This window comes from Ovis canadensis, chromosome 5, assembly GCF_042477335.2.
Source record: "Ovis canadensis isolate MfBH-ARS-UI-01 breed Bighorn chromosome 5, ARS-UI_OviCan_v2, whole genome shotgun sequence".
Classification (NCBI taxonomy): Eukaryota; Metazoa; Chordata; class Mammalia; order Artiodactyla; family Bovidae; genus Ovis; species Ovis canadensis.
In genome coordinates this window covers 28049395-28070053 of record NC_091249.1, presented here as the reverse complement: position 1 = coordinate 28070053, position 20659 = coordinate 28049395, and the positions used below count along the sequence as shown (strand labels likewise).

Genomic DNA, 20659 nt, shown 5'->3' with positions numbered 1-20659 from the left:
GTAAAATGGACATGCTGGCTTAAAGATGCTCCTCTGCCCCCAAATAAGGACATAAACATTACCATGTGTCCAATGCACCCTATAGTATGAAAGAAAGGTCCAAGTACCAAAACTTAGAGCAAAACAGATTAACACTATGTAACAACAAAAATGGTTGTTTCATCTCCCAATTTATTAACTAGTCATAGACCCCATCAGTGACAGAGGCAGTCTCACGCTTGTAACATTAGTTTCAAAAGTATGATTTTAACCCAGCTGTAGACATTAACATACTCCTTTCCAAATGATTCTGTATTTTCAAGGTTACTGAAAGAAAATGGCAACCCACTCCAGTATTCTTGCCTGAGAAATCCCACAGACAGAGGCGGCTTGTGGGCTCCAATCCTCGGAGTTGCAAAAGAGTCTCACTCCAGTTAGCAATGGAACAATAAGGACAGTATGAAATGTTATCAGTTGCGGGAAGCTGAGTGAACCTTTACACAGAATGTCTCGATTATTGTTCCAATTTCCTCTGAGACTACAATTACTTAAAACTGAATTAAAAATTACATGTCCCTCATGGAAATAAAGAATAAACCTTTTAGGTCAAATTTTAAAACGAAAATCTGCAAGTTACCCTAGTCAGGAGAACCGTGAAGCCCAGTGAAAAAGCCTTATTTCCGTCTAAAGTTTCTTACCAACTGTGGCAGTAATATAAAGACGACATGGCACGTCTCTCTGCTCTCCCCAACTCCTAGACCAGGGAGGCTCTCAATGAGCCGTCTGCTCACAGCGAACAGGTGAGAGGGAGGCCCCCGATTTTGTGAAAACCCAGGGAGAGAACGCTGCAAATAATTTACTTCCACCACTCTGCGTTTGAGGCTCACACGCACCAACTGCACATTCCCGGGCCAGCATTCTGCGGGGGCCGGGAGACCGGTCGGGACCCGGGGGGTCTGAGGTTCATCTCGCGACCTCCGAAGACAGCAGAGAGTCAGCCTGGCTCAGGGCGAGCTGGTCCTTCTTCTCCTTCTGCAAAACCTGATCCTCCCACAGCGCCTGGTCCACCTGGTCGTCGGTGAGCACCACGGGCTTGAATTTCTCGTCGAAGAGCCGCTCATTGGCCTCCGAGTGCAGCTGGTGGGGCCCGACGATGCGCAGGTGAGCCGGCAGGTGCAGGAACTCGTCGTCGTTGATGTCGCAGTCGCGCATCCGGGCCCCCAGCACCCACCAGCGGCCCACGAAGCCCACATCCAGAATCCGGTCGGGGAAGTCGGTCCAGCGGGGCTGCAGGTAGCGACAGCGAGCCTGGTAGAGGCTGGCCTGGGCGTCGAAGGGCGCCTCGTACACCAGCGAGCAGAGGCCCAGGCTCACGTGGCGCAGACAGCCGCGACCCCGCAGCCAGAGCAGCCGCTGCACGAACGCCTCCGAGTCGCGGTTGCGAGTGGCGGGCGCCAGCAGCAGGAGGGTCCCCGATGCGTCGAGCAGCGCCTCCTCGAAGGCTGCCTCGCTCGGTGCCAGGGAGCAACAGGCCGCCGCGCCACCCAGCAGCCCCAAGTACACGGCCGCCCTGCCGGGCCGAGCCCGCGCCGCCGCCGCCGCGTCCTTGCAGGCCTCGGCGTAATCTTGGAGCAGCGAGCGGGCCCAAGCGCCTGAGGGGAGAAAAGAGGATTGAGAGCCGCCCGGCCGCTGGCGCCACCCACCCCGCCGCCTCCCGCCGCTACTCACCCAACCGCGCCCACACGCCGGGCTTTGCGGCTGCAGCGTCACCCGCCTCTCTACGGCTTCGGGACCAAAATCTCTTCAGAGCGGCAGCCGCCATTGTCTTCCGGCTGGGCGTCCGCGCTCCGAAGAGAAACACCAAGCATACAAAACAGAAGGCCCGGAGAATCTCTTCTGCGCAAGCGTCAACATCACCGGAAATCGTTCCCCATCGGAAAAGGATAGCAAACGGACCGACGCCGGATGTTGCTGTCAGATCTGAGTGGGGTCATCTGCGGCCGGTAGGCGGGTCGCGCAGGCGCAGAGAGCCCAAGCCCTGCCGGTTGAGACCGCCTCAGGTAAGGGGGGCGTGGGTACACCTGTGGGGCAGGAGAGGCGAGTTCACGTTCTGGTGGGTGCGGTAGCCGCCAGGCCGGGCTTGAGGCTGAGGCTGGCGTCCAGGAGGGGCGCCGACTGGTGTCGAGAGAGAGTCTGATTGGCCTCTATCCTCAGAGGGATGCGGTGACGACCCTGAGAGACCATGGCAGCGCCCGACGAGCTCGCCTTCCACGGTGAGTGCAGCCGCGGACCCGGCCCGAACCCTGTTCCTTCCGCTGGCCGAAACCTCCCATCGAGTTTCCAACTCAGATCTAACCCGAACCCCAGTCAGCTGTGAACAACCGCCTAGACGTGAAACCCATTCCTAACTCGAACCCCTTGCGTGCTGTCTCTCAGTCGTGTCCGACTCTTTGCGACCCCGTGGACTGTAGCCGGCCAGGCTCCTCTGTCCATGGGATTCTCCCGGCAAGAATACTGGAGTGGGTTGACACTTCCTCCTCCAGGGGACCTTCCCAATCCAAGTATCAAACCCTGGTCTCCTGCGTCTCCTTCCTGCATTGGCACCGCTCCCACCTTAAACTCAGACCATAAATCTGAGGCTCTGAGCCAGCCGTCATTGTGGTCCTGTGTTAGGAAGGAGGGGACATGCCTCCTTCCCACTCGCCATAGTTGAGGAAACTCTGGGCTGGGGGTAACACCGAGGTGGGGATGGTTACTCTTGGCTCCCAGATGTCCTTCAGTCACTAAGTCATGCCCGACTCTTTGCAACCCCATGGACGGCAGCATGCCAGTCTCCCCAGACGAGCTGTGGGTGAAACAAAATTACCTCGCCTCCCAAATACACCTGTGCCTCATATTCCTTCTCGACAGAGTTCGAGGAAGCTACTAATCTGCTGGCCCAGACCCCGAATGAGACCACCACCAGAAGTGATCAGCTGAGCCCTAAGGGGCACGTGGCTGTGACAGTGGACTCAGGCGCCAGTTACGGAGCTGAGGATGAGGTAGAAGAGAGCGACAAGACGGTGGTGAGTCCTAGCAGTCCCTGTGTCCGGCCTCTGTCTTGTCCCTCCTACCCTCTCTATGGCGCACCCCTCCACCCCCGCCCCCACACCCCCAGCACTGAAAGTCTGCACTGTGCAGCTCCTACAGGAGGAGAAGCAGCAGCCTGGTTTCTGGACCTTTGGCTACTATCAGAGCTTCTTCGACGTGGACACCTCACAGGTCAGACCGGGGAAGCTGGTGGGATGGGGTCCAGCCACTATTCACTGAGAATTACCATGCACCAGGCCTTGGGCCACTGCTGGCAATAGGCACATGGGAGAACAGCTCCCACCCAGGCTGGTAGACATGACTGTGTGCACTACATGGATGTGGAGTGAGTGGGACTCTTGGGAACACGGGGAGAACATGTGACATGGTGCACAGGGAAAGGCCCCCTGGAGAAGGCGACAGATTTGTTGGGACTTAGACAAGCAGGTAGACTTAGAGTGGAAGGAAGCATAAGTATGTTCCAGGCATGGGAAACAGCATAGGCAGGGGACCAGAGGTGAGAGAAGCCAACCGCTACTGCGAGGCTGCCTCTCACTCAGTCTGGAGAGTGAGGTGGGGCCAGGCAGAGAGGCCAGGTCACCAAGGGTCTCATGAACTGTACTAAGGAGTTTGGGTTTTATCCTAAAGGTGCTAGGGAGTCACGGAAGGGTTCAGAGCAGGAAAGGACTGAGTGACATGGAATTGGAGGCCAGGGTGGGAGATGGTAATAGCCAGGGTTGTGGAGTAGGGAAGACGTTGGCAGAGATGGGGGAAGGACATTACCCAGGATTTGTTGACAGTTCTTATTGGGGGCAGGAGGTGGTGGGGAGCAGGGGAGTCCAGGGCAGCCAAGCAGAGAGGAGGGGGAAGCTAACAAAAAGATGGCAGTCCCTGAAGCGTCCTTCAGAGTGGGGGGACAGTGGGATATTGAGTAGGGGCTGCCCAGGGCAAGGGGCTCCAGGCCACAGGAGAGAAATGAGAGCATGGAGAGAGGAGGTGGGAGGTCAGCAGGGAAGGAACCCCTAAGGAGGGTAACCCTCTTTCCTTTGTGGGTAGTGAGGAGCCCCAGATGGGCTTCTGTCCTAGGTCCTGGCCTTGCCCCCCAGGTCCTGCACCGGATCAAAGGGTCGTTACTGCCCCGACCTGGCCACAACTTTGTACGGCACCACCTGCAGAATCGGCCAGACCTGTACGGTGAGTGAGGTTGTGCCTTCAGTTCATTCAATTATTGATGCAACTCATGTTGACAGAGGGCCAGGCCCTGGTATACAGCTGAGCACAAAGCAGAGTCACTCAGGTAGAACTGAAACGTACTCTGTTCATATAGACAAGGCCAAGCGAGGCTGCAGAGGGCTGCGGGGCTGGGAAGAGAAGCAGAGTGTTTAGAGGGTGGGAGCTGCTATGTTGTGTGGGTTGCTCAGGGAAGGCCCTTCGGAGGAGGGTGAGGGAATGAGCCTTGTTGGTGTCGGGGTTAAGGATGGAGAGACCCAGGGAAGAATATCACGAAAGAGGCGTGTGGCGGATACAGGCTCGCACTGCAGCCTGGAACAAGCTGCCAGCAGGCCCCTGAGGTGACCGGTGAGGTCACATGGGCCTCCTATGCTTTGGTGAGAAGAGATCTTAGCCAAGCGCCCCTTGGGTGCTGCAGGCCCTGTGCAGGGCAAGGGCAGAAGCTGGAGGACCAGGGAGGAGTTGCGTGTGGGATCGTGGGCCTGGCCTGGGGGTGTGGAGAGTGGGGGTTAGATCCTGGCAAATGTGCAAGATGGAGCCAACAGGGTATGCTGACACATGACATGGGGTGGGAGGAGAGGTGGCAAGGACGCTGCCCAGCTTTTGCCTGGACTATGAGAAAGCGGGACCTTCCTTGGTGGCTCAGATGGTAAAGAATCTGCCTGCAATGCAGGAAACCAGGGTTCGATCCCTGGATTGGGAAGATCCCCTGGAGAAGGGAATGGCAACCCACTCCAGTATTCTCACTGGAGAATTCCATGGACAGAGAAGCATGGCAGCTACAGTCCGTGGGGTCACAGAGTTGGACACGACTGGGTGACTAACAATTTCCCCAGAAAGAGGGAATTCCACTTATCAATGGGAAAAGGCAAGAAGATTCTGAGGGAAAGAGTGGGAGTGCCAGGTGGAATGGAACATTGAATAGGAGCCCCAGGTTCAGGGCAGAGGCCCAGACTTGGGACACTGGGGGTTGTGGGCACAAAGGTGGCAGAAGGCCCTGAGGTTTTACGAGCTCACAAAAGGGGTGAATGAACACAGAGGAGGTTTGAGAACTGGCCCGGGTGGGCCCCTTATTGTTAAAGAGCTCAGGGAGTCAAAGAGGCTGAGGAGTTGCCAGTGAGATGAGACAAAAGCAAGAGGGTAAAATCCTGGGAACCACATGGAGAGTGTTTCCAGATGGAGGGGGATCAGCTAGGTCAAAGGCCACTGAAAGGCCAAGAGAGATGAGAGATGAAGGCTGGATTCAGCTGCTAGTCTGTCACCCGTATGACACCGTATCAAGGGAGCGGTGAGGGTGGAGGCAGCCCAGAGCTTGGAAAGAGGCTGGGACCGGATGGGGCAGGTCACTAGTCCTGGGAGCTCCCACCCTGGGGCCCTGACCGTGCTCCACCCACAGGCCCCTTCTGGATCTGTGCCACGCTCGCCTTCGTCTTGGCCATCACTGGCAACCTGACCCTGGTGCTGGCCCAGAGGAGGGACCCATCCATCCACTACAGCCCCCAGTTCCACAAAGGCAAGTGAAGCGGGCAAGGCCTGGGAGCTGGCAGGGCTCGGGGTGCCATGGGGCCCTGGAGTGATAACCCGATTGACCCGCAGTGACCGTGGCCAGCGTCACCATCTACTGCTACACGTGGCTGGTGCCGCTGGCGCTGTGGGGCTTCCTGCGGTGGCGCAAGGGTGTCCGGGAGCGCATGGGGCTTTACACCTTCCTGGAGACCGTGTGCGTCTACGGCTACTCCCTCTTTGTCTTCATCCCCACTGTGGTGAGTGGGGCCCCGGGGATAGGTGGGTCCTGGGCGCCACAGGGATGACCTGCTAGCCAGCTGCCTGTATCCCCCCCAGGTCCTGTGGCTCATCCCTGTCCCGTGGCTGCAGTGGCTCTTCGGGGCCCTGGCCCTAGCCCTGTCGGCCGCCGGCTTGGTGTTTACCCTCTGGCCCGTTGTCCGTGAGGACACCCGGTTGGCAGCTGGGGTGCTGCTGTCTGTGGTGGTGCTACTCCACGCCCTCCTGGCCATGGGCTGCAAGGTACTGGGCTGGGGTGGTCACAGGCTGGGCTTGGGGTGGGGACTCAGCTTGCCGGCTCCCATGCTGACCCAGGGCTCTCGGATCAGTTTTATTTCTTCCAGCCGCTGCCTCCAGAGCCCATGGCATCTCCCCACCAAGCCACCTCTCAGCCTGCAGCCACAGGGTTGCCACCCACCCTGCCAAGGTCCGTGGCAGCCTAGGAAGGCTGAGCCTGCAGGTGAGAAACTGTCCCCAGCTGTGGCTGGGGCAGGTCTCCAGCTCCAACTGCCCCGCCTCTGCCCCCGCCCGAGGTTAGAAGCCTCGGGGCCACTTCTGACTTTCTCTCTTTCAGACCCAAGAGATGGTGACTGGAGGCTCCCCTGAAACCTCAAGATCATTTGGCTACTTTCCAGACTTTTCTTACAAAGCAAACACTTTTATTTTCTATGCAAAGGTGATTCAGAGAATTTATATAAAGGCGGGAGAGGGGCAGAGCAGGGAGCTTCCAGGGCGGCCATTGCCCCCCGGGGCCACCCCAGCCTGGGCTGCACCTGCTCTTCCTGGGGTGCCCAGAGAGCGGGCCTTGAGCTGAGCCTGAGCTCCACCACATCCGAGTCTGGGGTTGTTAGAAATGGGGGAGCAGAATTAGAAGAAAACTGCCTGTGTTGAAACATATATTTCTGTGGGTTTTTTTATTTTTATTTTTTTCCTTTTCTTTTTTTTTTGGAGAGGTCCCTGCAAGGCCCCTTCCCAGGCTGGGGTGGGACCAGAATGCCATCAGAGTAGGAGGGACAGGAGGAGCATCTACAAATACTGAAGGGGGTACACAGGCCTAATATTAGCTACAAGGAAAAAGGACGCCTTCCACGACAGACCCTTGAGGTTTCTGCGTCTGCCCCAAGCGGCTGACGCTGACCCTTCCCTCCAGGCCCAGGGCCCCCAGGCCACCCTTTCTAGCTCTGGGTGCAGGTGGGGGTGGGGCCTGCAGGGGCTCAGGGACAGGACAGCAGCAAGAGGCAGGGGCTGAGGACGGAGGGCCTTCCCGATAGCCGGGTGGGTTGTACATTCAAGTGTGAGGTGAACCCTTTGGTGGGAGGGGGCCGAGGGGCTCCCTGGGCTCCAGAGGCCCGGCCCCACCCCATCCTGAAGACTCGGTAGGGCCACCCCTCACCACTGAGCCTCTGAGCTGGGGAGAGGGGCTGCTGGCTCGGCCCGGCCGGCCTGATTTCTCAGAGGGTCTGTGGATTGACACTGGTTCTTTTCATAAAAAAATAAAATTAAAAAAAGCAGCATGTCACGCCTGTGGTGACCAAGGCCTGGTAGTTGAAGGGGAGGCCCCTCCAGGAAGGGGCCAGGACTACCTTCCCTGCCAGAGACAGGCAGGGGACCGGCCCCGAGGGACCGGGCAGGGCAGCCACTGACCCCTCCCTCCCCACCAGGCCTGCAGCTGTCAGACCCGGACACGCCTGTTAAAGAAGATGTCAAACCCAGGTCAGGGTGGAGAGGGCCGGGTCGGGGGACGGTGGGCACAGAGCTCCCACGACATGATCGTGTGTAAAATATGGCAGCGACACGCGCTTGGGGCCAAGATGTGGGTGGGCAGTGGGGTGGGGGCAGCGGCGGCGGCAACGTTGTGTAAAAAAAGTGTTCAAGTTCCCGTAGCAAAGAGGCTGTGGCCGGGCGTGTGGGCCTCTCCAGGTCAGGGGTCACAGCCGCCCAGGGTCGGGGGGGGGCAGGGTCTTCATTTGGTTTCCTGGTGCTGTCAGTCCGTTCCGCGCCGCAGGGGCCTAGCTCCCATAGTGCATGGTGTTGGTCGGGATGGACATGGGTGAGGCCATGGAGATGGCGGGGCCGCCCATGGTGAACTGGCTGTTGACCGCATAGTGGGCGCTGGAGCTGCCGCTGCTGCTGCCCTGGGCGCCGGAGGACCCTGTGGGGCAGGGGGTGGGCACTCAGGGGCCGCCTCTGTCCCCTTGCCCGCCCAGACCCATGGCAGAGTCAGAGAGGAAGCACAGGTGAGAGGGCAGACGGACGCCCGGGCACACGCACACCCGCGGGGCCCTGCGACCCCCGCCCACCATTACCTTGGACAATCCCCGTGCTCATTATGGAGCCCATCCGGGAGTGGGTGTGATTGACAATCCCCGTGTTGGCTGCACAGCAGGAGGAAGAAGGAAGGAAGGGAGATGGCGTCACCGCCCCCAGCCTGCCCGGCCCACGTGCCCGGCCTGGTGGGCGCTCACACTCGGGGGAGGGTGGGTGCGGCGCCCGCAGAGCAAGGTAGAGAGGCAGTTGGGGGGGGCGGAGCTCAGCTCCCGGGGAAGAAGCAAAGGTGGTAAGGCAGGAGGCCCAAGCTCACGGTGGTCCTGGGCGCACCCACCCCCGTGGGCTCACCTAGAGGAATCAGGTTGTTGTGGCCCACACTGGAGCCTCCGGCAATAACACTGCTCAGGTCGTAGGCGGTCGGCATTCCTGCACCGGGGAAGGAGAGGTCAGGGCAGGAGGGCTCGACGGGCCAGCACTGGCGGGGGCACCAGGGAAGGACCCTGCCCCCACCCCCACCCCACGCACAAGTGGGCTGCTCACCGGCCACAGCCATCCCACTGCTGAGGTTGTAGGTGCTGCCGGCATTCCACATGTTCTCCGAGGGGGAAGTGTAGTGGGAGCCAGGCGGCGGGGAGGGTGTCGTGCCTGTGTATCTGCGGCAGAGAAGGCCCGTGGGCAGGGCGAGGGGCAGCGGGTGAGGAGGGCGCCCCCCGCAGGCCCAGGGCCTGTCCTACCTGAAGAATGGGTTTTTCAGGTCCAGGAGGTTGCTGGACTTGGAGCCTGTCTGGTCCACCTGGGCCACAATACTGATGTCGTAGCTCTGTCTGTGGGGCAGGAGGGTGGCCGTGAGCTGGCTGCCTGGAGGGAGCGAGCCCCTGCTGCCCCCGCCCCTGGGGCTGCTCACACCTTTTGTTGGCAATAAGCAGACATGTCCCTGAGAGCGTGTCCCCAGCCTTGGCGAACAGTGGCGACTGGAACAGGCACCGGACTTGGTACCAGTGGGTCAGGGGCTCCGTCGGGGCCGTGGACAGCCACACGGTCATTCTGCCAAGCAGGGACAGGCATGCCCTTGACTGGGCTAGACCCCCACCTTGTGCCTTTTGAGCTCTCCTCAGGCACCTACCCCCTACCCCCGGCCCCCACCACCCAGGGGTCCCCTGGAGCGGAGACAGGCTGGCTGTCCAGGAAGTTCTACCTACACCCACTTGCCCGGACATACACGCCAAGAGACATAATCAGGTCCCGCGAGGAATAGTCACTTTGAACAGGGTAGACGACCCTACCCCCAATAGTCTATTGCTCGAAGGCCAGCTCCCACTGCCTTCTGCAAGGAGCAGTAGCACCCAGCGGAGTTGAGTCAGGCCCTCCCAGCCCCCAGTGCATCATCTGAGCCAGCCAGACCTGGAGTTACCACCTGGGGCTGGAGTGGGGGGGCCACCTGCTCTGCTTGGTTGCACTCACATAGAGCCGATGAAAGCGACATCAAACCAGAAAGCCAGACCGTGAACCAGCCCGGAATGCAGCATGTGGAACTTGAATGGGATTTCTATCCTGTAAGGCAAAGGCAGTGATTGCTGGGGAAGCTGAACCAGGGCTTCTGGGAGAGGAGGGGGATGTGGGGGTGTTGGGTGTGGGGCCCCGGCCCGCCCAGCCTGGGAGGCAAGGTTCTGTCCAAGGGAGCTGGCAGTGGCCCTGATCTCCAGAAGTTAAGCCCAGGAGGTCGGGGTGCCAGGCTGCTGGTACCTGTGCAAATCTCCTTCTTTGGCTTCTAAGAAGTTCACCGTGTACTTGACGGACTTGGCCATCAGGATCCGGATGTCAAATGTGTCCTGGGAGAGAGCAGAGAGTGACCTGGCTTCAGGCACAGGGGCTGTGAGGAGAAGGGGAAGCCCGCCCCTCTTCCAGAGTCTGGCTGCAGCCTCTAGGCCATTTGGCTCAAACCAGTTTGCAGTTTGCCCTTCTCAGCCATGCTTGGGGGAGGAGGAACTGGTCTAACACAATGGAGGGCGATTAGGTGACAGCTCTCAAAATGACAACTATTCATCTGCATGAAAGACTCGGCAGTTCCACTTCAGGGATTGTAACCTACAAACCTATGTGCACATGTACAAAACTTCCACCCATAACTACAGACTGCCAAGAGCAGAAACACCCTGGAAGTTACACTAGTGATGGCCCAACAGTGAAAGATCATGCGTGTGAAAAAGGACAAAAAGGCTCTTTGGAATAGATGGGGAAAGATCTCCAAGATAAATTGTTATGCAAGTTCACAAAAATCAAGTGAGAGAACTATGCTGACACCACTCACAGCTATGACAGAGATCTCATGTCAGACTGCCAAGAACTATATGAACTGAATAAAAAAGAAAACCAACAACAACAGTTGTCTGAAATCACTGGAGAGCAACCACAGCAGCCATGGCTTTGGGGCCAAGACCTTAGAGGAGAGGTGCTTTTTGACACGTGCCTTTCCCCTTGGGGTGGGGCCCTTCAGAGGCCTCCCTGTGTGGGGAAAGCCAGGTGGGAACTCGGGATTACTGAGGCAGCTAGGACTCAAGGGGCCAAGCTGCTAAATAAAAAGGAAATGTGGAGATTCGAGGTGAACACTGCACGTGTGATTTTAGTTCTTGGCATTTGCCAGTTTTTGAGCTACATGTGGGATGGAGGTAGGGAACCAAGCAGAAAGATGCTTCTATGAGATCAAAAAGCTAAAGCAAAGGGACTTCTCCGCCGGTCCAGTGGTTTAGACTCCACATTTCCACTGCAGGGCTCACAGGTTCAATCCCTGGTCAGGGAACCAAGATCCCTCAGGCCATGCAACTCAGCCAAATAATTACATTAAATAAGCAGACTTCTTTAAAAAAAATACTAAAGATGGCTGACTGAACAAATGCATTTACTGCCCCATTAAAATAGAAATAAGATTTTTTTTAATGAAGCTATCTTTTTTTTAATATGATTTTTAATTTAAATATGGTTCAGCACCATATTGGAACTGGGAGGCTAGGACAGGGGCCCTGTGAACCACCAGACTCACTAGGACCATGAAGACTACCCTGAAGCAGCAGTTCTCAAAACACGGTCCCTTTCCAGAGCTCCCTTAAGGTCAAAACTATGTTCATGATAACACTAAGGTGTTTTCTGTCCTTGTCAGTCATTCACTCACCTATGATACCATAACAGATTGAATGCAGAAGCAGAAGCCAATAACAGCAACAAAAGAAGCAGAATCTGACCGTCTTCTGCTAAGCCAGACACTAAAGAGACTGGCAAATTCCAAATGACACTAATTCTTGCTGGAAAGTTTTAGAAAATAGTTTTCAAAAGATGCTGTTTATATTAACATATAATGGGTTTTACTGTCATCCTTTAATGTACATTCTTAAATTTCTTGAGTTTAGTTTTTAACACCAATAGATATTGGCAGTATATCAGTCAATAAACACAAATTTAGGACCTTCCTAGTGGTCAAGCGGCTAAGAATCCACCTGCCACTGCAGGGACACGGTTTGGCCCCTGGTCTGGGAAGACGCCACATGCTGCAGGGCAACTAAAGCCTGCGCGCACTACTGAAGCCCGAGGGCCCTAGAGCCAGCGCTCCGCAACAGGAGAAGCCGCTGCAATGAGGAGGCCCCGCACGGCAACCCCGGGGTAGCCCCTGCTCTCCACAGCTAGAGTCCACAGCAACGAAGACCCAGCACAGCCAAAAGTAATAAAAACAGATTGTTTTTAATTGTTTAAATACATATATATATATGTAACACACATTTACAAAAGTTCTTTGGGATCCTACATTTTTATGAATGTAAAAGGGTCCTGAGTTGAAAATGTTTGAGAACTGCTGCCTTACAGGGAAGCCAGGCAATATGGCAACAAAGTAGAATTGAAGAGCAGCCTCCAAATATCTTAAATGCTTCACAGGACCAAGGTGCTTACCTCCTTATGGCTACTTGCCTGAAGAAAAACAAATCCTTGGAAAGAAAACTATCCTCCAGAGCCTCTATAATTTTTCGTTCTGACACTTAGGACCAGGTACACCAAGAGACAGAACAAAGAACGAAACCAACAGAAGAAGGAGCAGAAATACATTTACCACTTATCCTCCAGATACTACAAATCAGAGACTTATATTTAACATGTTCAAGGAAAAAGAGGGAACAAATTTCAGAGAACTGAAATTTTACAAAATCGGGGAGGGTGTGTTAGATGGGCAATCAAAAGGAACTACCAACTTCTAGTTGTAAGATAAAATAAGTACCAGTAATGTAATGTACAACGTGATAAATACAATTAACTCTGCAATACATATGAAAGTTGTTATGAGATTAAATCCTGAGAGCTCTTATCACAAGAAAATGTTGTGTTTTCCCAAAGAAAAACCAAGAACTGATTCAGATTAGACATAGTGTTGAGAAGATTGAAACTGGGAGATGGATAAGGAGACAATGTAAAAATTATAGAATTAATTGGAAGAAAAAGATGGAAAAATACAGAAAAGAGTAAAGAGTATAAGAATCTTTTGAGATGTGGTAAAAAGATCTCATATACACATAATCAGAGAACCAGGAGAGGAAACATGGGGCAGCGGTCATGTTTAAAGTGATGCTGTCCCAGAGTCTTGCAAAACCAGTGAGAGACAATTGGGGGTGGGTGGGGGATAATATATACCTTATTAAGACGAAAGAAAGTAAGAAAAGAGCTGAAAAGAAAGAAGGGTCAGGAGAAAAAAAAATAGGACGATGACAGATTTATAGCCATGAAGACCAGTAATTACATTAAATATAAATAATCTAAACATTCTAATTAAAAGACAAAAACCATCAATCTGGTTAAAGAACAAAACTCAAATACATGCTATTTACATGAGATAAACCTTAATAAGGTTATAAAAGGGTTGAAAGTATAAGGATGGAAAAATATGTATTGTATAAAGATTAACCAAAGAAAGCCTGAGTAGCTAAACTATTATCAGAAAAAAAAACAGACTTTAAGGCAACAGTACTACTAGACATTTTTAAAATAAAGATACTTTTTACAGTTACAAAAGGATCAATCCAACAGGAACATATAAACATAATCCTAAATCTGCACCTAATAACAGTAATATAAAAAAAGAAAGTCAGGCAAAAACTATCAGAACTACACGGAAAAATAAATCTACAATCAGTGACTGGAAAGGCAAATCAAAAAATCAGCAGAGACAAAGAAGACTTGACCAATATGATTAACAAATGTGACTGAATTGATATTAATGTAACAATGTACTCAACAAGTGATTTTCTCAAGGAAGTACACAGAGAACATAAACCAAGAGAGAACACATACTGGGCATAAAGCAACTCTGAACAAATTTCAAAGGAGTGAAATCATACAGTGTATGTTCTCTGAACACAGAAAAACTAAGACAGAACAACACGTTGATTATGCTACACTTTGAGAGGAAAAAAGATTGAAAAAAATGTATATATTTGCATATGCACGTTTAGGTATCAGAGTTCTAAAAGACAGACAGCAAGACTGTTTGCCTATAAGAAAGCGAACTGTGTGTTAGGGTACAGAAGTGGGAGGCTTTCCACTTTTATACTTTTTTGATTTTTGAACCATGGGTCTATACATGACCCATGGTTCAAAAATCTTAATAATTAAAGTCAATCGAACAGAATCAGTTCATCAAGGATCAATGCATCTGATAACAACTACTGCATGCTGTGAGCTAAGTACTCTACATGCCTTGCTACTTTATTCCCAACATTCCCGTGTGAGAGCTCTCTGCAGGGGCAGAAACTCAGCTTCAGTGGTTTCCCTCGAGCTGCACAGCTTGCACAGGCCTGACAAGAAAGCTTCCCTCCTGCCACCCCAGATGAGGGCCACGCCCAGCGCTAACTCCAGGAGTGCCCTGGGTGCCCGCACTCACCACCACAGGCTGCCGGAAATACTCGTCCACTGCAGCACCTCGGAGGGCTGACAGGTCCACTCCGTGGAAGGATGGCTGGTACCTGCAGAAAGTGCCCGCCCCCCATGGCAAGGTCACCAGCAGCAGGAGACAGGCGGGCCAGACTGCCTTCTCTCCCAGCTGGCCCTCATCCAGCCCATCTTTTAGGTCCCATGAAGGATAAGGAATGAGAGCGAGGCGGGGCTGTCTCTGAGGAGGCAGGACCCTGAGGGGCACACTCACCAGAAGTTGGCCTTGGTGAACTGCTCCATGTAGAGCTGCTCGTCCGTGAAGGGTGCCAGGTGGACATCACCAATGGTGGGGAACATGTTTCCTGGGAGTAGGGGCAGGGAGGGGTGCTGGCATCAGGGTGGGACATCCAGCAGGGCCTGGCAGAGCCTCAGAGGGCCCCAGAACCCCAACTCTGGGCCTTCCCCGCTCCTCACTCACTCACTCACTCACTCATTCAGCCTGCTCTGCCAGCGGCCACAGAGTACTTGACCTCCACCTCCTCACTGAACCTGGACAGCTGGCCAGGGGAGGAAGGCCGAGCCTTCCGAGGGCTGGGAGATAGGACGGCCCCTGCCAGGGCCTCCGGGGTTCTGCTCCATCACCTGGACGGTGTCTCTGGGACTGGTGTGCAGTGGGGAAAACAAAGCCAAGTGCTCCGGACAGGGCGAGGGTGAGCCCCAGGCCACGCCATCACGGCCTCAGCAGAATCCCCTTGCACAGGCCTCTGCCAGGCAGGGTGGGCCACGTGCATGGCCTGAAACTGGGGGGCAGGGTGGAGCCTCCATCTGTTGACTCGAGGCACAGACGGGAGAGTCAGAGCCGTGGGAGGAGAGTCAGGGCTCAGGCGCTCTTGCCTACTTCCGAGTCTGGGGCCTCCGTCACCTGGCCTCCAGATGTGGGGCTCCCTCCCTCCTTTTGTCGGAGGAGGCACCAGGAATCTGCCTGCCTTCGGTTGCAGCCGTGGGGTGGGGAAGGCGAGGTGTTCTCTGGCCCAGAGGCCACAAGCCAGGCCGCCTACCCCTGGAGCATCATGGGCAAGTGCCCCCCTTGCCTGAAGGTAGCTGAAGTGCAATTATGGGGGTTGGGGGGTAGTTCCCTTTAATGCCCTCAAAGAGCTCCCTGAGATGGAACCAAGTTGCACTAATGCAGGCTGAGGGGAGGGGGCTGGGCAGGCTGCCTGACCAGTGGGGTGGGGGTGTAGCTGCTCACAGAACCCCAGGAGGAGGAGACCATGCTCTGCTGGGGCCACCACTGCCCATCAACCCAACTCCACTCCCCCCAAACCCTCCTACCCCGGCCAGCGTGGCCCGCCACCAGGGCCAAGCATGAGAAGAGCAGGTAGAGGACAAGCCTCGGGGCAGCCTGGCTGCCCATACACCTGCAGAGCAGGACAGAGCTGTGGGGAACAGCGGCCACCTCCCCACTCCCCACAGCCCGGCTCCTGCCCCTACAGGGCCCGCAGGTGCACCGGCCTCCATGCTCTGCCCTGGCCACGGTCATCCTGCACCACAAGCACACACACACAACCCCTCTCCCGTACAAAAACACGCAGATGGAGACACGTGCCAGAAGCGAGCAGAGAATGGACACAGCAGCAGATCTGCGTGGCCAAGTGCAGACCCAACCCCAGTGACACAGGGGTCAACAGGAACCCAGAGACCCCAGAGCACAGACGGGCTGGTACAGTGACACAGAGGTCACACAGCTGCGCCCCAGTGCCAAGAACCCCCAACCCACTCACACAGACACACCACCCCCGACACCCCTCACTGCCTCCTGGCCCTGAGGAGCAAAGGGCTCTGTGAGGCCGAGGGCAAGTCTATAAGGCCAGGGACAAAGATGCCAGGGTGGCTCCTCAGGGAAGGTGCCAGCAGAAACCCACTCTGGCTCCAACCACAGCCCAGCTGGACACTGTCCCCCGAGGGCACGAGACGCCGAGGCAGCCCAACAAGTGGCCTCATTTGGGGCCCAGTCAGCTAGGCGGGGTCAGGGTAGGGAGTGGGCGTGAAGGCCCCGATGCCCTTGGCACCCAGGCTGTCAGCGCAGGCCCGCGGGGCGCTGCAGCACACCTGCGCTGACCGAGCGACAGCCCTGGGGCCCCCGACCCGAGCAACGGCCCACGCCAGCACTCACCGCCAGGCCGCAGGTACTTCTTGGCGTGGAGGTAGCTCTCAAGCATGCGCTCATTGAAGAGCATGTAGCCCATGGGCTCCGAAATGATGATGTCCACTTGCTCGGGCAGCGAGACCTCCTCCACCTTCCCAGGGATGACCACGATGCGGTCGGTGAGGTTGTTACTTTTCACCAAGACCTGAGGGTGGGCAGGCCACAGGGGTCACGGGGGTCCTCTTGGGGAGGGCCTCAGTCCACACTTGGCCACCAGATTCCCCACCACCTCTATGGTAAGCATGCTGACTGCAGCTGTGAGCAGCCTTGGCCCATGAGGAGGTCACTGTGGCCCCACCCCTCTCGGGCCGGCCCTCCTGCAGCTTCCCAGTCCCTACTGTCACCTCGGGTACGAGGACAAGCAGGCCTGGCTAGGGCCACCAAATGTCAGCTTGGACACACCTTCCGACCCAGCGATCTCAGTGCTGGGAGGTGTGCACTACAGACGTAACCTCACCCCAAGAGGGGACGCGGGTACAAAGCCTCGGGGGGGCACTGGTTTGTACTGTAGACTGAGAATCAGCCTCAGTGTCAACTACAGCCTACACACAGCAGTCCAGGCAAAGGGATGCTTGGCAACCACTAGAGAGAGTGATGAAGCTCTTCACACGACAGATACAACCCAGATGCACCCGAAGGAGAGCAAAGCCAGAAGCCCGATGGTGGCGTGGATGTTCGTGTGGGAGGGGCGGGTGGAGAGCCCACGGGGGCTCGCAGGCTTCTCTGTTCCCATCTCTCCCTCTGCCGGGAGGTCTAGATGGTTGGGAGCTGGAGGTGGGGGAGGGAGCCATCCCCACTATTTGTCTTTGTAGTTTTTAGGTGCTAAACTCTGAATGAAGGCTCTGGTGCCAGGCAACATAAACCAGCAAAATGAACCCCTGCTGCCCATCTTTCAGGGGGGCCCAGGGAGATGGGCGGCTTGCCAGGGGCCAGGATCCCACCCTGGTCTGTGTGACTGCACAGTCCTGCCCCGAAGACATGAACTACCCCGAACCTGGTGGGCAACCACTCATCATGGAAGAGAGTCTCTGAGGCCCAGAGAGCCCTGCCCCTGAAACCACTCAGTTTGGGGGACAAGAGACCCAAGTAGAGACCGACATCCCCAGGCTTCCCTGGATGCAGGGGTCAGGCCTCCCGGGTTCCCGACCCGGCTGGCTTCCCCAGGCTGAACAGGCCCAGAATGGGGGGGCGAGGACAGGCTGGGGTCCCAGCGGGCACTGACCTCAGCGTGCTGGGCCATGGTGCTGGCCTCCACTGCGTAGATCTTTCTTGCTCCAGCCTGGGCGGCAAAAAACGACAGGATCCCAGAGCCGCAGCCAACGTCAAGAACGATCTGAGGGAGGAGGGGGAGGTGAGGACAAGCTAGCAGTGAAGGGATATGACAGTAAGGATGGGGGTGTCAGGGGCGCTCGCTCCCTGGAGGCCCACCCACCCACCCGCTGAGCCCGCCCCCGCCCCGCAGCCTGCTGTGCCTCCACATGGCCAGCTGCCCCGAGCCTGCTCCCAGGGGGAGCCTGCGGTCTAGATCCAGAGGTGGCAGGAGGGGAGCTTCTGCTTCTGAGCACAGCGGGGATGTCAGAACCAGTACCCTCTCTGAGATCCAATTCAAGAAGACATGGCCTGGGCCATCTATGGGGCGTGTGGGAGTGAGGGCTCACTAGGTCAGGACACCTCTGAGCCCTGCAGGCAGCAGGACCACTTGGACACAGGGCCGACTGGCCTGGCCCACGCAGCGGGCAGAAAGTGGCAGCTCCCGACCCCAGGCCCTACAGGGTATCCCCACAACCTGAGAGGAAACCTGGGAATGGTTCCCATGTGGATGCCCTCTCCAGGGCTGCTGGGCCCCACAGCACAGGCTCTCGGAGTCCAGGCCCCAGCATGGTGGGCCATCCCACATTCTGGATCCGTCTGACTGCCACCATGTTAGCAGAAAGCTGGGATAAACGGGGTCTGCTGGTGAAGCGCATGAGCTAAAGGAGACCTGCTCTGGGCGTGGGGTGGGCACAGGCTGAGTGCCTGATGGAGACATCGGTGCTGTCAGGAGGTGGGGGGTGGTGGACCGTGAGCGCCTCTCAGAGCTCTAGATGAACAGCACAATGGACCTGCGTGCTGGAGGAGCTGGAAGGGGCCTCACTGGAGGAACTTGCGCTTCCCGGGCCACGAGTGCTGCCCCAGTGTGGCCCATGCCAGCCGCCAGGGCACACAGATGGCCGCCATGTCGAGGACGCCTCCTCCCCAGGATGCGGGGGCTCGGGCCCTGGGCCAGGGGTGGGCAGGAGGTGGGGATGCTCAGTGACAGGAGGGGATTCTCAGCAATGGTGGGGGGCGGGGCATGACCTAGGCGCTGGACAAGGTGGATCCAGGTGAATCATGTGGAGAGAACCCCCTAGATGTGTGGAGAAAACCACAAACTTCCATGTGGCAAGGGAAAATAAACTCCAGAGGACTTTCCTGGTGGCCCAGTGGCTGAGAGTCCATGCTCTTAATGCAGGGGGCCTGGTTCAATCCCTACTCAGGGAACTGGATCCCACATACTGCAACTAAGACATGGCACAGCCAAAAATAAATTAAATAAAAAAGAGGAAACAAACTCTAAGCCACAGGCAGAGAAAGGAATCAACTTTCCCCTCTGAACATATATAATCTGGTCTCTTTCTAATCATGCGCGTATAGTTGACTCTTGAACAACGTGGGAATCTTCCCAGTAGAAAATCTGAGTATAACCATATAGTGGGCCCTCCGTGTCTACGGCTCCACATCTCTGGATTCAGCCAACGGTGCATCGTGTAGCATGGTTGTTCATATCCATCAAAAACAGTCTGTGGGTAAGTGGACCAGTGCAGGTCAAGCCCGTGCTGTTCCAGGGTCAGCGGAACCAGTGAGTAACAGTAAACAGATTTTAAAAGGAACTAGGGAAGTGACTAGATTCCATTTCGTCCATGTAACTTAACAGCACGTGCCAAGACACATTAGGTGGGGGAAAAGTATTTTGTAGGAAGTGAATGTGGCATACAATCATATTTTGTGTGCGGTTTAGTTGCTAAGTCGTGTCTGACTCTTTCGACCCCATGGACTGTAGCCGGCCAGGCTCCTCTATCCATTCTCCAGGATTCTCCAGGCCAAGAATGCTGGAGTGGGTTGCCATTTCCTTCTCCGTATTTTATATATATATTTTAAAAGATCATAACCCAGGATAGGAGATGGGAGGGAGGTTCAAAAGGCAGGGGTTATATGTATACCTATGGCTGATTCATGTTGAGGTTTGACAGAAAACAAGAAAATTTTGGAAAGCAATTATCCTTCAATAGAAAACATAAACTAAAGAGAAAAAAAAAAAAGAAAAAACTCAAAAAAAAAAAAAAAAGATTATAACCTGAGGGACCTCCCTGGTGGTCCAGTGGCTCCGACTCCGTGCCCCCAGTGCAGGGTGCCCGGGTTCGATCCCTGGTCAGGGAACTAGATCCCATATGTGACAACCTAAAAAAAAATAGTTTCCACACACTAAAACAAAAAGCCTGTGTGTCTCAAGTAAGACCTGGCCCAGTCAAATAAAGAACAAGATCATAACCCTAAAATGCACACACGCATGCTGACACAGACATACGCAAGGGGACAACATCTGGAAGAGGGCTTTGCTGTTGGCAGTGGCTGCTTCAGAGGGAAATGACAGAGGCCTTTCGTGCCCACCTGATACACACCAGGCTTCTACAAAAAGTAGATTTTGCTTCTACAGTCCGAGGAAAGAAAAGACAAAATCAATGAGCAAAGAGAAAAGAGAGGCCACTGAGGCAGCGAGGCACGTGCGCAGCCTGAGGGCGGGGCGGGGGGTTGGGGGCAGGCATGGCCTGCCGGCTCACCTTGTCCTTGAAGTCTGTGTGGTTCTGCAGGATGGCGCGCTGGTAGGTCCCCGTCCGCACGTAGTCCTGCATCATGTTCTGCTGCTGGGACAGGTAGCCATAAAACTGGAACAGAGACAGGCCAATGGCACAGGGCACGCAGCCGGCAGACGGCCGAGGCCCCGGCTGACCCTGCGACAGAGGAAGGTCGGCTTCGGGCCGAGATCAACCTGGGGAGGCCGCATCCCTCTCTGCAGCCAGCTGCTCCAGGGGAGCGGGAAGCTGGAGGCGGCTCCCATTGCAGGGGGGCACCACCACCGTCACTGCGGCCAAAGGATGCAGCTGGATGGCGCCTGGGCCCCGGAAGCCACCCAGAACTCAGACA

At 55.7% G+C, this 20659-nt stretch overlaps 3 protein-coding genes across 7 annotated transcripts in view; 1 reads left to right on the top strand and 2 right to left on the bottom strand.

Annotated features, from left to right (window-relative positions):
* Window positions 1-151: 151 nt before the first annotated feature.
* TIMM29 (translocase of inner mitochondrial membrane 29) lies at window positions 152-1938 on the bottom strand. The gene is made up of 2 exons (XM_069591126.1): window positions 1708-1938; window positions 152-1631 (listed from the first exon to the last, which is right to left on the bottom strand). Exons 1-2 carry the CDS (start codon window positions 1799-1801, stop codon window positions 943-945), a joined length of 783 nt encoding a protein of 260 aa, XP_069447227.1. The 5' UTR covers window positions 1802-1938; the 3' UTR covers window positions 152-942.
* On the top strand, window positions 1361-7574 carry YIPF2 (Yip1 domain family member 2). Of its 2 annotated transcripts, XM_069591124.1 has the most exons (10): window positions 1361-2039; window positions 2194-2252; window positions 2890-3044; window positions 3160-3240; window positions 4155-4242; window positions 5675-5791; window positions 5875-6041; window positions 6121-6303; window positions 6390-6520; window positions 6635-7574. In XM_069591124.1, exons 2-9 carry the CDS (start codon window positions 2222-2224, stop codon window positions 6501-6503), a joined length of 936 nt encoding a protein of 311 aa, XP_069447225.1. In that variant the 5' UTR covers window positions 1361-2039; window positions 2194-2221; the 3' UTR covers window positions 6504-6520; window positions 6635-7574. The 2 variants fall into 2 exon arrangements, with proteins under 2 accessions (XP_069447225.1, XP_069447226.1); XM_069591125.1 differs by lacking the exon at window positions 1361-2039 and having other exon boundaries at window positions 2125-2252.
* The window catches only part of CARM1 (coactivator associated arginine methyltransferase 1), a 42638-nt gene continuing 28676 nt past the window's right edge, over window positions 6698-20659 (bottom strand). For 2 of the 4 annotated variants that reach the window (XM_069591122.1, XM_069591121.1), the window contains exons 4-16: window positions 20296-20400; window positions 17661-17771; window positions 16406-16583; window positions 14504-14594; window positions 14243-14324; window positions 10072-10157; window positions 9790-9879; window positions 9235-9372; window positions 9063-9152; window positions 8869-8981; window positions 8677-8754; window positions 8367-8435; window positions 6698-8212 (exon numbers count right to left, since the gene is read on the bottom strand). In XM_069591122.1, coding sequence (XP_069447223.1) covers window positions 8070-8212; window positions 8367-8435; window positions 8677-8754; window positions 8869-8981; window positions 9063-9152; window positions 9235-9372; window positions 9790-9879; window positions 10072-10157; window positions 14243-14324; window positions 14504-14594; window positions 16406-16583; window positions 17661-17771; window positions 20296-20400 — 1374 coding nt within the window. In that variant the 3' untranslated portion in view covers window positions 6698-8069. The remainder of the gene's footprint in view (window positions 8213-8366; window positions 8436-8676; window positions 8755-8868; window positions 8982-9062; window positions 9153-9234; window positions 9373-9789; window positions 9880-10071; window positions 10158-14242; window positions 14325-14503; window positions 14595-16405; window positions 16584-17660; window positions 17772-20295; window positions 20401-20659) is intronic. The other 2 variants (XM_069591120.1, XM_069591123.1) reach the window with 1 other exon arrangement.